At 41.0% G+C, this 16,427-nt stretch overlaps 1 protein-coding gene across 1 annotated transcript in view; it reads left to right on the top strand.

The window, feature by feature from the left end:
* The window catches only part of RAPGEF2 (Rap guanine nucleotide exchange factor (GEF) 2), a 45,164-nt gene extending 29,414 nt beyond the window's left edge, over positions 1-15,750 (top strand). The window contains 11 exon segments of the mRNA XM_010154781.1: positions 1-303; positions 1,010-1,221; positions 1,309-1,432; positions 2,071-2,094; positions 3,146-3,369; positions 4,225-4,410; positions 6,134-6,286; positions 8,498-8,723; positions 10,286-10,845; positions 13,364-13,669; positions 14,911-15,750. The exon segment at positions 1-303 is cut by the window's left edge and continues 14 nt beyond it. Coding sequence (XP_010153083.1) covers positions 1-303; positions 1,010-1,221; positions 1,309-1,432; positions 2,071-2,094; positions 3,146-3,369; positions 4,225-4,410; positions 6,134-6,286; positions 8,498-8,723; positions 10,286-10,845; positions 13,364-13,669; positions 14,911-14,936 — 2,344 coding nt within the window. The 3' untranslated portion in view covers positions 14,937-15,750.
* The last annotated feature ends 677 nt before the right edge of the window (positions 15,751-16,427 follow it).

The raw sequence follows: 16,427 nt of genomic DNA, 5'->3' as shown, positions 1-16,427 counted from the left end.
TTCCCTACTACAACTCAGTACTGTTGAGGTGGCTACCCAACTCTCCATGAGAAATTTTGAGCTATTCCGAAATATTGAACCCACGGAATACATAGATGACTTGTTTAAACTCAAGTCAAAAACAGGTTGCACTAATCTAAAGAAGTTTGAAGAGGTGATAAACCAAGAAACATTCTGGGTGGCTTCTGAGATTCTAAGAGAAACCAACCAGCTGAAAAGGATGAAGATCATTAAGCATTTCATAAAGATAGCACTACATTGCAGAGAATGCAAGAACTTCAACTCGATGTTTGCCATCATTAGGTATTGCCCCCTAATAATTTTACTTCTAGGTAAAAAGCAACGTCTTACTTATGTCAGTCAAAAAAAAAAAGTATTTAACAGAGTAAACCAGTTAATACTGCTGACGTCAACACTTGGCAGTCCACTGAGGAGGCCGTTTTCCAGTAATCTGAAGGTGACATTGAAGTGTTAGCTGAAATATTGTTTGGAATGCTAGTGTTACGTACTTATTTCTCAAGACAGTGAGGCAAGAGTCATTGGTGAACATGGCACTAGAGAAACTACTGCACTTATTTAAAGATGAAGACCAAGAGAAACAACAGTTATATGAAGAAAAATAACATTGTCATAAGGGTATGGGTTAATTTCCCAAAGGAAGCTCATTGTTATCAAGTTGTTATCAAATTCAGACACTGTTCCAAAGTGATAAGAAAAAGTACATAGTCTCTAAAAGATTTAATTACTCATCCAAGTGTAACTTTATCTGTTTATGGTTACACAATCTCCAGTTTTTGTAACTTCTTTAAAAATTATCTTCCTTTTGACAGCATTTATTACAAAAACTTTAAGTTTTCACTTGCTGTTACTTTATTGACATTGTCGTGCTGCACTGTTCTGGCTATGGTGCGTTTTTCCCCATACAAAATTTAACATGGTCTTTTCTAGGATTGTTATGTTTCATTCTGTTGTTCTTGAACTTTTTTGCACTTTTTTTGCTTGTTTCAAGTGGCCTGAACTTGGCACCGGTTGCAAGGCTCCGAACTACTTGGGAAAAGCTTCCAAGCAAGTATGAAAAACTGTTTCAAGATCTACAAGACTTGTTTGATCCATCTAGGAATATGGCAAAATATCGTAATGTCCTTAACAGCCAAAACCTACAGCCCCCCATTATCCCCCTGTTTCCTGTTATCAAAAAAGACCTTACTTTTCTTCATGAAGGTAAAAGCAGCAGTACCTCATCTTTTACCAGCTAAGGAAAACTAACTTTGCGACCCAATAACTGATGTTGTTAATTGTTGGTTGTAGGAAATGATTCAAAAGTGGAGGGCTTGGTCAATTTTGAGAAGCTGAGAATGATCGCGAAGGAGATACGCCATGTTGGTCGCATGGCATCTGTGAACATGGATCCTGCTTTAATGTTTAGAACGAGGTAAGTGTGTTGCACTAAGCAGAGCTTTTCCCAGCTGAGGGAAGGCTAGGTGTCAGCAAGAGGGGCTTTTCAAGTGCCTGCTCCTTGTTGTATTGGAACAGAATGAGTTTTTTGTTTGTTGTTAACAATTTCCCAAAATTAACTGGTGTTCTAATACTGGAGAAATCATTACATTTTGTGTTTATCAATATATATTAAAATGTTATTTTTTTTAATGTTATGAAATGTTATGTCATTCCTTAGTTACTTTATAAAAATGAGATTCCATCAGTGGGAGCGAGGGGGAGATATTGTCTTGAACACATATGTTTTAGTGTGTTTGAAACATTGATGAGTGCCAGCCTTATTGTTTTGATTTAGTGGGATGTATCTGAAACAGTGCCAGCTAGGAGTGTTAGAAGACATGGAGTGAAGGCTCTTTGGCTTCATGTTAGACTAGCTTATTGCATACTCTTTTTCTTAATTTGAGCTAGAAGGGTTTATAACATGTGACTATATGTCTGAGTTAAGGCTCTTTTTAATGTTTGTGGACTTCAGAACTGCTTGTCCTCAGGTCTGGTCTTTTTCTTTCTGAGCTTGTGATCTTTCTCTATCTCTTCTTAAACCCATGCTTTACTCTTCCTGGCTCTCACTTGCAGGAAGAAGAAATGGAGGAGTTTGGGGTAAGTGGTTGGAGACAACACACACAGACATTCATTCCTCCCTTACCATTTGCGTTGTTTCCTACTTGCTATCTTTAATGTTCTGGTGCTTTGACATTTTTTTCTTTTGTTAACCCTTTTTTACTGACAATACACTTTAATCCAAGAGTGCTTTTGCTTTTGAGGCTAAAACACCGAAGTTGTAAATTATTTGTAAGTGCTTGTAGACATGAGTGAGGTGTTCTTCTCCCCTGCCTCCAATTTAAATTGCCAAAGGAAGTGACTTTAAGTAGAATAGAAATTATAAAATGGCAGGGTTGCAACAGCTGGAAATTGTTGTTAACTTTCTTATGCCTAATCAGCAATTATCACAATCAAATACAAAAGTTAAAACTTACAGTATCTGCTAAGCTAACTTATTTTCATATTGCAATTCAGCCTTCATTTTTACTCTTAACGATTCAGGAACAACGCGTAGCTTTCATATAGACACACGTACTTTGAAATGTGCATGACATTTATTTCGTCATGAACTAGCTGATCACTTTATTTAACTGAAAGCTCTCTTCAACCTAGCAAGTTTCAAGGAAGTTCTGTTTAGTAAAACTGAACTGTACATTTTTTGTACAGTCTGATTTAAAAAGTATTTAGAGAGCTTTCAAAATACCTTCTGTATTTAAATTTGAACCTCAACTATAGTCTTCTGTCAGCATTGCCTTACTGCATGAGCTTTTCCTAATGCTCCAATCTTCTCAGTAGCTGGCCTACGTGAGATAGCTAGCTTGAATGCTTTTCTAGATGTGTGAAGTGATATTGTCTAGTTGGAGCAGAATAGGTTAAAATATTTGTGTAATTAAAATAGTGCCTGTAACCAAGTAAAAAGATTTCCTGACCCTGATCCTTTCTGTCTGTTATAGCTGTTTGACTTAATGGAATGAGGCATGTAAGCTTTGACCGTAGACTGACATTCATCCAACCTTTTGCACGTTTCATGTTCATGGAGTGATACCGCGTTGGACTAACTCATACGTTTCCCCTCTTTCCTCCCCCTCCTGCCTTGCCTTCACTCCAGGTCTCTCAGCCAGGGCAGTACGAATGCAGCCGTGCTGGATGTTGCGCAAACAGGGGGTCATAAAAAGCGAGTCCGTCGCAGCTCCTTCCTTAATGCCAAAAAACTGTATGAAGATGCTCAGATGGCACGGAAAGTAAAGCAGTATCTCTCAAACTTGGATCTGGAAATGGATGAAGAGAGCCTCCAGACACTGTCTCTGCAGTGTGAGCCAGCCACCAACACACGTGAGCATTGCATTCGTTATGGATTTCAAGGAAACCATAATACGTACCTCTGTTTCTTCTCCAAGGAAGTACATGGGAACAGTAACTAGACATTGAGGTGGAAAATGATGTGTGTAGTCATTTCCAAGTACTAAACATGTATGAATCTTAAGGGGATCATCCTGCAGATTAACAGCATACAGGCATGAGATGTATGATCTCTTACAGGAGATAAGGCTTTCAGATGATGTCACGCTGAAGAGCACAAAACTTCCTTACATTTGTCCATACGGGTATGGAGGAGCCAAAAGTTTCTCTACATTTCTGATGTACTTAGGCTATTTGTGTGAATAGGGTCGGTCATCCTGGATATTTTGGCCTTGAGAGGGAAAAGGGGATTTCCCTACGTCCAAGCATTTCAGATACACTTGGAAGGCTGTATCTGGCTGCAGCAGACAGGGACCTTATGCTGGATATAGGTTTTGAATTGTGAGAATGCTTTACCTTATGCCCTTCACTTCCTTCAGCATAGCAAAAAAAGGATAATTATATATCCATTGTAAACCAGTTGTAGTCCTTATGATAGCCCAGTATAACTTTGGGTCGTGTTTTTGATAACTGTAGTGATAGTTATTTATGAGAGTCTTATTTGAGAGGGTAAATGTTCTTTAATAATGTACATATTTTAAATGGAGTTAAATCTCCCCCTCTTCTCCTCTTCACCTTTTTTTTGTCAAGGTATACTACTGCATTGATTGTACAAGCATTTGAGCACTTTTTAATGATTAATTTGAGGGCTTTGCACTGCTCAGATTAAAACTCCCACAATCTTTTTAACTAGCAGTTATTCTGTTCTTTCTCCCATTTCTTGCAAAGTGCCGAAGAATGCAGGAGACAAGCGATCTGGAAAATCTGAAACGTCACCGGTGGCTCCCCGGGCAGGCATCCAGCAGAAAGTCCAGCAGCAGCAGCAACATAAAGTAAACCAAGCGTTGCAGGTCCCTGCCGTATCTCTTTATCCTTCTCGCAAGAAAGTCCCAGTCAAAGACCTCCCGCCGTTTGGTAAGTGGAACAATGAAGCGTTCCTTCCAATACTCTGGGGTCTGTTTGCTTGTGTCAGGGAGACGTTTTTCATCAGATTAGATTCAGACGCTTATTTCTGTTAGTTTTATATGCAGGTTATGCCAGTCCATGCTGTGTGCATGCATAATTCTCTTTTCTAGAAATGGGAAGAAAGAAATATAGGAAAGCATCCTGTCAGTTTAATCAGTATAAGAGTTTACCCGTTACTGCCAGCTCAAAAGAATGTTTCTATCTGCCCTGGGATCTTGGCTTAACTTTCCAAAGGGATTAGTGACTTGGACTCTTTGAGTGACCCATCTGAGATGCCTCAGAAGTTCTGGTGGGTTTTTTTGTGAGAAGTCGGACGTTTAGTGTGAAATTGAGGCCTGCTCAAACCACTGTTACAAAGGTAGGCCTGAGGTTTCATGTTGAGAATTGTCCCTTCGGTTTCTGCTTCCTAATGCCGTTGTTCAGACATTGCTGTCTGCATGTCGCTCAGAAAGATACTGGAATACAGGAATTTCATCTAATCTGATTTTCAGATCGGTGTCCCAGCATGTGTACATAACAGAGGTGTATTATTAGAGACTTCTTACTTACGTCTTAGGAACATTACCATACATTAAACAGTATGTGTAGCATAACTGGCCCTTCGGATTGCACGATGGTAATTTCACAAGAGCTTAACTCTTAATTTCACCTTTTATTAATTTTACTTGTGCACTGCTTAGGCTGCTAGCACAACATTAGCAGCAGGAAAACGAGCAAGAAACAATTCAATATTCATCTAGTTCTTGTTGTTTTTATCATTAAAGTTTAATCTTAAAAGGACTTTGATGCGCCATAGTCTGCATTTTTGCTCATGGTGGAAAAGTTTCTGAACACTGACTAGGTTATGTTGATGAAGCAGCTGTAAATTATTGATAGCAACATTGTGATCCAGCAGATCAAAGATACATTCTGTAGGATGCTTGAAAATAACCTCTACCACAAACATTGGCAAAAATGTCAGAGAAAATCCGTCTTCACTTTAGAGACTGTCCCAGGGTGTTTTTTTGAGATGAGGGGAAGAGAAAGATGTATAAATGTTGCCTGAGAAAAGCAATTCTTGATGCCCCAGATCTTTACATCATACATCATCTTCAGGATGTTTTTACTCTTCAGTTTCCCAAAATAAGCTGGTGCAGAGATGGATCTCAAAAATGAGAGGGAGAAAGGCAGCTGCAGGATGTTTTGTAAGACTAATCTTATTAATCTTCTTTCCAGCTTTCTTTGACCTTCTAGGCTACTCTGAATAAAAAAGAAACAGGAGAACTGTTTCAATTCCTATTATATAAACCTTCACTAACCAGTGAGATTTGTGTTTGTATCCAACATAATTTCAGTTCAAGTTCTCGGTAATGATTACTGTGCATATCCCTGATTTCTGTATTTGCATAGGCAGTACTCTGCAACACCAAATCTGTATTGTGTTTTCTGTGGCAAAGCATTTATTTTTGGTCAAAGACCAGCTGCTCTATTATGCAGAAATAAAGTGCTATATTTTAAATAGGAGTAGGTATAAAAGTTTTGCATCATTTAAGCTGGCATCAGAAACTCACGATTATACAGGAAAAACTTCAGTGTTTTTCCCATTTGATGTCTGCTCTATAAATGCGTTGTGAGACAGAAAGGTGTATTTATGCTGGACTTCACATCTGCCTACATTGATTTGTGTTCCAAGGCATCAACTCCCCGCAAGCTTTAAAGAAAATTCTTTCATTATCTGAAGAAGGAAGTTTGGATCGTCACAAGAAACAATCTGAAGACACGGTCTCAAGTGCATCTTCACAGCTGTCTTCTCCTCCCACTTCACCACAGAGCTCTCCAAGGAAAGGTATTTCTCATCCTGTTTCCTGAAGCTCTTTGGAAACAGGATAAACTGCTGCTCCTATTTTTGCCACATATGGTCAGCAAGAGGGTGGGAAGTGTAGTGCAGAGTGGGATACATGAAAGGTTACCTGGGAACCTGATTTCAGGGACACCTGAAAGCCCTCTGGTTAGCAAAAGCCAGGAGGGACAGTCTGATCTGACACAGGGTTTGATGCAATAGGTCACTCTCAATGCAGCTGCTCCTGACGAAAATATTCCATCATCAGTGTTTCCTGCCTGTGGGAGGATGTGCAGATTGAAACTTAAAATCTCTGCACAGCATTGAGTACACTAAATAAATTCTGTTAAGAAATTATTTGCTGTGTCATGCATCTGAATAGGATGTGACCTGTCTATGGTAGGCAGGCCTAAGATATCTGGGATTCAAATCATTAATACACAGTGTTTCACTAGCATCCTGATAATTCAAAACCACTGTGTATGGATATTTGAGGAACACATTGGAACTTTCTTGACAGAGTTCTTTAAGTGACTTCATAGAGTTATTCTTGAAAAGTTAATTTAGGGCTTCAAAGGGATTTTCTTAAGCCTGTTTGTGGTTTTTTTTATTGTACTTGTCTGGTTATGAACTAAAAAAAAATGGAGAGTAGAAGCATTTTCTTATAGTTTAAGCAAAAAAAAAAAAGTCCTTTTTGTAAGTATGATAGCCTAGTCGTACTGCAGTAGCTTCTACCTCATTCTCTTTTCAGAATATCGTAAAAGTTCAGGTTAACAGTTACTTAATATAACATTAGGCTAGAACGTATATATTGGGGTTCAGTCCCCATAGGAGAAGTTCAGCGTGCTGGAGATGAGCGTGTTGGAGACTTGTCTGTAGCACTAATTTCTCTTAAACTGCACAGGGATGGTAACAATCTCTGGGATAAGTGGGGCTTATGGAAACAAAAGGGTTAAAGATCAGTCCAATTGGATAAGCAGAGATAAGAAAGGGGAGAGGGGAATATGACAAGAAAGTACCAATATCTATCCAAAATCTCTATTGAAGCGATTTTTACTAAGGTGAGATGGAGGAGGATGTTACGCAGGGAAGTCTTGTCACCTCGAGTCCTTGTAAGCAACCTTCACGATGTCTCCCAAATGCTACATTAGCAAAGAGTGAATTGATATAAATACGGTCGGGCCTGCGCGTTTCTCAGAAAAGGAATTGGGCTTCTGTGCTGGGCTCATAGTGGGAGAAGTACTTTATTTTTGCGAAAAGTAAATCATTAAACATGATTATGAAGTTTTTAAAAAAAAAAAAATCCTTGGCTTGATGGTGACATGAAGCTGAGTTTCAGATTAAAAACTCTGTCATGAAAAAATGACAGCATTAATTCTATGTTCTTGGCACGTGAATTGGGGTAGATCAGTTGAAGTCATTGTGATGCTTGTGTGTAGACTGAAAGCAAAAAATGGAAACTCCAGTTACTTGTGGATGTAGGTTGTTTAATGACCCTTAACGTAGCTGGCAAGAGCATTCGGCACAACTTTGGTTAATGTTAAAACAGAGGCTGAATTTGCCTTTGTGACAAGTGCAGATTTTATCTCAGTCTGACGGTGTCAGTGCTACCTCCACGTTACGGTATAATTCTGGTAATACATGCTGTGTGGAATGTAGTTAGTTAGCCAAGTACCACAAAGAAAGCTTGAAAAATCTGGCCCTCCCTCAGCCAGGGTACCGAATGAGCAGTGAGCCCAGACATCTGGCCTTCATGCTGTGTCTGCTGTTCATCTCTGAAGTGTGACTTTGCAGAGCAGAAAAACTGTGGGAGAGGGTCTCTGGGATTACTTGAAGCACTATTCTTTTCCAGGGCATCTCTTTCCGTTCCAGTCTTGGAGACAATGTTTATGTATGGGCAGTTTTTTGGGAAGTGTGATTTCATAATGCGGGGATACAAGTGTGATGGTGCACTTGAAAACAATTTGGGAGAGGAGAGCAGAGAAGAAGGAAGGTGAACAGTGGTTCTCTAAATGAGTGATGCATGTTCCCACAATCCTAAAACTCCTAATAAGAGACGGAGTACACAGTGTTACATGGTTCTGCCATGTATCTTTCTCTTTTGCAGTGCTGCTTCTGCGTAGTTTTGATTTGCTGTGGTAGCAGTGTTGCTGGCTGCCTGGCGACAGCTGAGCAGCCTTCTCGGAGGGTCTGCCTAACGTGACGTTCCCTTTGCAGGTTATACTTTGGCTCCTAGCGGCACCGTGGACAACTTCTCAGATTCTGGTCACAGCGAAATTTCTTCCAGATCTAGTATTGTCAGCAATTCCTCTTTTGACTCTATGCCAGTCTCCCTGCATGATGAGAGGAGACAGAGACATTCTGTCAGCATCGTGGAGACAAATCTGGGTGTGGGAAGGATTGATAGAAGAATCATGATTGAACCAGATCAATACAGCTTAGGGTAGGAATTTTATTTGTGCTTACTTACACACTCTATGAAAGTATAATGTATGTGGCATGTTTATGTATATTTGTTCGTGTAACTTTCCCTGTATCTCTCTCACTTTTTTTTTTCTCTCCTGTGCTTTTCAGAACTGCTATTTCAGTGCTGCATTTTGTGGTAATGCTCCATTTTCTGACAGGAAAAGGTTTTGCACTCCTGAGTGTGTGATGAGGTCTACAGCAGTAAAGCTTTACCTCAGCAGACCTTATCATCTGAGCATTTAGTAGTGCTGTAGATGATCCTCTTTATGGCAGACGAGTACCCTAGCCTGTTTTCTACATGGGGAATTAACTGAATTAGATGAGAAATTATTCATACAACTATTCAGTAAGCAAGCTGAGAACAGAAATAGCTAGTAATTTCCCAGACTGTTTCATGGAAAAGTGCATATTTATCTAAATTAAAAATATTTTACCCCAAATACGTCTTCTAGTCAACAGTAATTGAAAGCCAAAATTCATATTAGGCTGCTGGTTTCCTAGGTAATTTTCTAGCTAATTAACTTCTGTAATGGTGGGGAAGCTAGTGCTGTGAGGAGTTCTCTAAATCTCTAGCTGTGAGCCTTGGTCTGAAAATAATTGGAGCTCTGGCTCCTATTTAGTCTCCGCTTACTTTTGGAAGCTGTTACTTGGATGCTTCAGTCCTCTGAATCATCTCGGGGTTTTTAATCCTGCAGGGTCTGTGGATGGCAGGACTATTCCCAAACTAGTACTTCAGCTTTGGGAATCCCAGGCTATGCAAACTCTTTAATCAGATGTCTTAAATATTTGGAAGAGCAGAGTTCCAGTCTGCATAGCAAGTTGCCGTGGAAAGACCAATCCCAGCAGCCTGGATAGCTGCTCAACAGAAGTGATGCTTTGTCGGATTTCTCTGATGCTATGTAAATGATAGTGTCAGGTTTTCTTAATTGCTGAAAGGCTATGGAGAACGTACTTGGTGTATGAAGTAGCGTGTGTTTCCAAAATTAAGGTTAAAATATACTTCCAGGTGCAAGAAATTAAAAGCTGGCTTTCAGAGTTTCCTAAGCAAGAAAAAAACAAATTGGAAGTCTGAAACCTAAACCTTAACATCAGCCCCACCTCCTGCTAAAACTCCGTTTCCAGCTTTTGATCTTCTGCTTTACATGGCTGGAAAAGCAGCAGAAATCCTATCTAGCAGTCTGTTCCCTTTTATATACATCGTTGTGGTTTGCCTTTCTTAAAGGGCTGATGCAAAGTTTTAAGATTTTGCTTTTTAAAATTACTCCTCTGAAGTGTTGGGTTTCATCAGGATATTTTTCCCAGAATTGAATTGGTCATTAATGCAAATTATACTTAACATAAATTGCATCAAAACATTCAGTCACAGATGCACAGAATGGTTTGGGTTGGAGGGGACCTTTAAAGGCCATTCATTCCAACCCCCAGTATGTTCGTTTTTCTCTCGATTGTTGAATTCTTCATGTGCCTTGTAAATGATCTCAAATTCCAACACTGGATTTTTTTTTTTTTTTCCCCCCCCCCTTGTCATTGTGCATCTAGCTCATATGCACCACTTTCAGAGACCAGAGGCCTGTATGCTGGAGCAACCGTGCTTTCTTCTCCTAGTACAGAAGAACTGTCACAGGATCAGGGGGACAGAGCTTCGCTCGATGCAGCCGACAGCGGCCGTGGTAGCTGGACTTCTTGTTCGAGCGGTTCTCATGACAACATACAGACGATACAGCACCAGAGAAGCTGGGAGACTCTGCCTTTCGGACATGCTCATTTCGAGAGTTCAGGCGATGGGGCAGGACTGTGGGCCTCGGGCAGTCATATGGACCAGCTGATGTTCCCTGATCATGGCACAAAGTATGGCAGGCAAAGTCAAGGTAGGGAGGGCCTTGACCAAGCACAGTCCAGAGCCAGCTGGGCATCCTCAACCGGATACTGGGGAGAGGACTCGGAAGGTGATACAGGTACCATAAAGCGGAGGGGTGGGAAGGATGTTTCGATTGAAGCCGAAACCAGTAGCGTAACGTCTGTACCAGCAGAGGAGTCAAAGCCTGCTCCTGTGCCCACTCACATAGCAGTATCATCAAGTAGTACCAAGGGGCTTATTGGTAAGTTAAGTTTTGTTTACCATGGGGTATTTTAATTTGCTTATGGTTTTTCATATTGTCCTAAAACTGCATTTCTTTTGTCTGGTGTGATATTTTTAAAAACTATTATTATTGTAAAGCAAAACTGAACATTTTGCAGTCTCTCTCAGATTTTCCCCTTCAACTGTGCCTTTATTGGTAGGGAAAATATCACTTATTGTTGACTCTTATTTCTGGCAGTGCCTTTGTGTTCCAAGAGAGCCTGCCATACATCAAAAAGCTAGCTCAACTGCTGGGCAGTGTTTTGAGAGGTTGATGTATTTAGGTGTCTGTTCTGATGTGTGACTTTCTCTTCGCAGTAAGGCTCCACATTCTATATTTAGAAATCTTAATAAACGTGGCCTGATTTTTTTTTTAGAAGTCTTTTACTTTATACATTTGTATGACTTGTCTGATAATTGTGACTATTCCTTTCTTCTGCAAATGGGATTACTTTGTGCTTAAATACCAACTGAGATGTTTCTTTGGACTGCTGAAACTGTTGATAAGAAGTTAGAGCTGAAATACATTTATATAATTATTCAACAAAAGAAAGATTAGATACTACATAAATTAATATGAAGGTGTCTTTGGCAGAGCTTAACATTTTTTCTTGTACTGTTCCTTCTGTGCATCCCAGTCCTTGGGCCACCCGAGACCTCTGCATTTTTGCCTCTTTCTTTCCGTTCATGCCACTTGGCTTTGCCTTTCTTCAGGTTAATATGAAGAACTGTCTAAAACCCATTTTGCGCTGATACAGCTGAAAAAGTCTGCCAGATGGAGGTCATGCTGAGACCACTGTGATAAACTGCTCTTCCGTTTTCTGCCCAAGTACATTGCTTAGCAATGGCCCGTTGCCTCAAAGCTTGGGTGCAGGTCTGAATCCCTGAGCTATGAAGAGGAGGAAGCTGGTCAGTTCAGGACTCCAGGTTCAGAATCATGCCGCTCTCTAATTTTACTCTTTGATACCCTTGGTTTCCACCAGAAGGTGGAATGAGTGCGCTTCCAAACTTGCCTCTCGAGGCAGGGCCTGCCACTATGTTTTTAGAGACTTTAGAGCATGTGAGCGAGGCCTGAAGATTCAAACCACACACTTCCAGCCACTTCAGGTGCTGTTAACTAACTGTCCTGGAAGCGTAACTCTGCATATCACTGTCCGACAGCAGCCACTCTTTTTACGTGGCTCTTTTTCACTGCGTAGGCATTGGTCTCTTGCAGTGTGTCACTCAAATTTTTCTACATAATTCCTTCTGCATCACTTACTTTTCAGAAATCTTTGAGTAAAATTTCTCCAACTTCTTCATGTCACTTTGCTCAGTTTAAACAATTTGTCCAAGAAAAATACTTGGATTCTACTCCGAACCATTTGGTTTTGTTACAATACCGTGATTTTTAGTCTGTAAAAACCCACATCCAAGTAGCACCTGTCCATTTTAAGCTTGTACTGCCCTTTCAGTCAGTTTTGTGCTGCCTAATGCAGGGTGATGTTGTCATCACCACTCGTGCGAGAACATGACAAGCTGTGGAGGGTAAATTGTCTGTGTCAGTAGTTTTTCCTGCTGCGTTTGCCTTTGTACTCTAAGGTAAGTGGTGATGAGTTAAAGGGCTAGACCCACAGAAAGTGTTGAGTACCAAAGTCCTAGCTGACTTCAAGTGCACACTTCCAAAACAGAGAGTTGTGCCTATCTGCTGTGTGTCCATGCAGATGTTTAAAATTCTTAATTGCTGTTTCCCCCCTTGAACTTCTTTTGCCAGAGAGAATTTCTAAGTATGTCCAGAGTTAAGCTTTGTTCAGGTATGTGGTTGTGTCTGACTGAGATCCACAAATGAGGTGGCCCTTTCCTTCCCCTGTATAAAACCGTATTCAGTCATTGTTCTTAAGGGCATACTCTCAAGTTAATTGCAGAGAACACAACCATAAGAGCAGTGGGCAGTAGTGCATATGGAAAGTATGAGGAGGAAGCCCACTTCTCTTCCTTACCTTTTGGAATTGTAACTTATGTCTCACTAAATAGGAAGACAGCATGTATCGGTTGCTTTTTTCCCCCCCACCCCTTCCCTGCGAGATGCTAAAACCAAGAGATGAGCTCTTAGGTGCAAAGCCCTTCAGGATTAAGATGCTCGTGTTTGGGAGATGCCAGTATTTCTGATGTTTGCCACATCTGTGGACGATTGAGTCTTCCACACTACTTGGACCAGTGTGGTCCAATTGATGGAACAGCTTCAAGTTTGAACAAACTGCCCATGTAACTTGGTGAACTTTATTAGACTAACGCTTCGCTGCCAGAAGAACAGCTGTATCCTGTGCATGTTGTATGTTCTATACTTCCTTGCACGGTTTATTTTTCAATACCTCATTGTCTTCCATGTGGTAGTTAACTTGTGTCCTTCAGATGTTCTCCTCCTGGGCTGTTGAGTTCATTTAACTTTCACTGCTTATTTTTCTTTGAGCAGTTTTCCTCTTACTATCTTTTATAATAATATGTTGTTTTTCCTGCAGCACGAAAAGAGGGTCGATATCGGGAACCACCTCCAACTCCTCCTGGTTATGTAGGAATACCGATTGCTGAGTTTGCAGAAGGTGGTTCCCATCCAACCAGAAAGCCTCCGGATTACAACATAGCACTGCAGAGGTCTAGGATGGTGGCACGGACGTGTGAGACCCATGGGACATCAGCTCCGCAGCCGCAGTCGCACGGCCATTCGACCAACAGGCCTGTGAACAAACCTCAGTGGCATAAACCAAACGAGTCAGATCCGCGTCTTGCTCACTATCCGCCTCAAGGGTTTCCCACAGAGGAAGATGGTAAATTTCTAGTTGTTAGATTTTGAGTGTGCTGCATGCAAAAACGGTCAATGCTTTCACAGCCGCAAAGCACGTTATGCAGTTGTGTTCTGCCATAGAAATTTTTGCCATAATTTGAGCGCTCGCCCATCTTTCAAAACTTGCTGTTTGTTAACTTTTTGGAAGGGGAGGCATTCAGTTCATCCTAAATACAATTCAAAATTTGGAATGTAGGTCCTTCTGAACCTTGGACAACCAAGCGGTTGGCTTAGGCAACTTCTCTGGAGGTGCCTACGTTCACCAGGTACAGGCCTGCCTGCCCTGAAAGTTTCCAGCGTATCTAATGCTTGGCACTAACTGTGTATTTAACGTTCAGAAAAGGATCCTGGTCTGTAGGATCCCTGCCCATCTGCCCCATAGAGCGTCCAGGCTTATTTGGGTAGTCACTTGCATTCTACCCAAAACTCTTACACTGTGGACACTGGGTCTTCCACACCAACTGCTTCACGTAATGAGCCTGCTACTCTTACTACCTTGCTTGGCCAAGTGTGTCTGCATCTTTATGCTTTAGCTCAGCTATAATGATAGATCACAGATGGATCTGTTTTTCTATGGAGTGCAAGTGTAGCTGGATTGCATCTTTAGAGCTAGGTGCTCAAAATCTAGGCAGGGCAGTGCCCAAATCACACATCTGAATGCTTTGTTTTGCTTAATGGATGTTAAGCAAAGGTCAAGGTTCCCCTTCCCTCCCTAACTGCTTAGTTACTAAGGTTTTGTGGGCAGGATGAACTCTGCAGTTGAACTTGATGGGATAAAAAAATGACATCTACCTTAATCGAACTGCCTCAAACTTTGAGAATTACCATGACAGAGAATTTTAATTATTTTGACCCATAATGACTAAAACTGCACTCAATTTTTATGTAATCTTAACTTAAATAAATCACAGATATATATTCAGGGAAAAATGTAAGGTGGCTTTATGAAGTTATTGGATATCCAGGAGTAGCTGCTGTGTTCCTCATGCTGAGGAACTGCTCCTAGCTCAGTTAGAGCAACTGTCTTTTTTTTTTCTGAGAACAAAATTACAAAAAATGCTTCTCATGAGACCTGAAATGTACAGATGTTTAGATTGTTTTAAAATAGATGCCTAATAGAAGGAAGTGGAAAACACGTGAGCACAGTGCAGGTTGTTTCATTCAGTAGCAGTCTTGTTCTATATGAACTAAATCCTATTTTCCCCTATCCTATTGTGTTTGCAGAAGATGAACAAGTCTCTGCTGTCTAAGACTTGAGCTTTTCTGGATCCAGAGTCAGCCACCTTAAAGGAGAGCACAAGAAGACGTCCCTAGAATAGGAGCCTTGGAACTATAGTTAAAGGATGGTGGACCTATTTGCCTCCTTCCCTGCCTTAAAGCAGCATGGGGCTTCTTCCTCCGCCCCTCCCCCTTCTGTCCCCTCTCCCCTTGCATGTGAAATACTGTGAAGAAATCGCCCTGGCACTTTTCAAACTGTGTTGCTTGAAATGCACAGTGCAGCAGTCTCCAAGCTACCACTGTCGCTGTCTGCCACATCACACAGTATCATTCCAAATTCCAAGATCATCACATCAGGATGATTAACTCTGGCTGCACTTCCCAATGCCTGGAAGGGTTGTTTGTGTTTTTTTTTTTTTTTTTTTTAAATCTTCCTTTTAGATTTTAATCACAATCCTAGCACTTAGTCTCATTGGGATAATGAGATAAGCTAGTTGTCAAATTACATTTGGCCTTTAACCTACAAAGAGAAAAATGCATTGAAATCCTTCAAGGAGACAGTGCTTATTTGCTTGTTTACAATGCCTTTGTTACGCTTTTGTATGTTTGCATTTTGGAGATCAAATCCTGCATCTGCGTAGTAATTACAGTATTATCTCATACCTGTAAGTAGGGTTGCCAGCCTGAGCTCCTGGGAAGATCATTGCTATCATGTGGCTGAGCAGGGCAGAAGGGAAGGCAGAGGTTATGGGATGCGGCCTTTCCTTGGCTGCCTGGCTTCACTCTTAACGTGCTCCACCCTGGAACCTTCAAACCTTTGTGGCTGTGGGCACTAGCGGCGTCCTCAGCTGGCCTAGGGCCTAGCCTGAATGCAGAAACGCGCGCTTGCGGCTGGCCGGTGGTGGAAGGGGACACTGTGTGTCTCATACCTGTGCTTTCCAGAACACAGCGTGGCATACTGAAAATGTCCCATTCTACTGAGACAGATGGCAACCCCACCTTTAAGTTATATATATATATATTTTTTTTTTACTATATATTACTTATATTAAAAGAAAAATTAACTGGATAACCTTGCAGTGAAAGCAAGTTGGGATGTCACAGCTCGTGTCGGCTGTTAACACTGATCTAATAACCTCCATCTATTGACTTTGGCGTTAGGGGATAAACGAGCCTTTAAGTAATGAAAAATAACACGTTTAGATTTGCCAGCCTTTGCAATGCAGAAATAGTCACAACTGTTAATGGCTTCATGGAACACTGCATGTGTAGAGAAGGCCATTGTGTAGCAACCACCTGCTCACAGCTGCTATTAACCTTACCATGACTGAAATGACCCTCCCCTCTATTTTTGTGTTGTTTTTGCACAGACTCCGGAGAAGTGAAGGCTGCCAATCCGAGTAGTACTCAAATGTGAGGAACTGCTGGTCTTGGATATTTTCTTTTTTCCATTGAACTCAGCTGATCATATTGATCAGTAGATAAACGTAAATAGCTTCAACTTTTAAAGATCAAATTGCAGT

Source organism: Eurypyga helias, unplaced genomic scaffold (assembly GCF_000690775.1).
Source record: "Eurypyga helias isolate BGI_N326 unplaced genomic scaffold, ASM69077v1 scaffold10517, whole genome shotgun sequence".
Taxonomy (NCBI): Eukaryota; Metazoa; Chordata; class Aves; order Eurypygiformes; family Eurypygidae; genus Eurypyga; species Eurypyga helias.
This window is presented reverse-complemented; position numbering and strand designations above follow the sequence as displayed.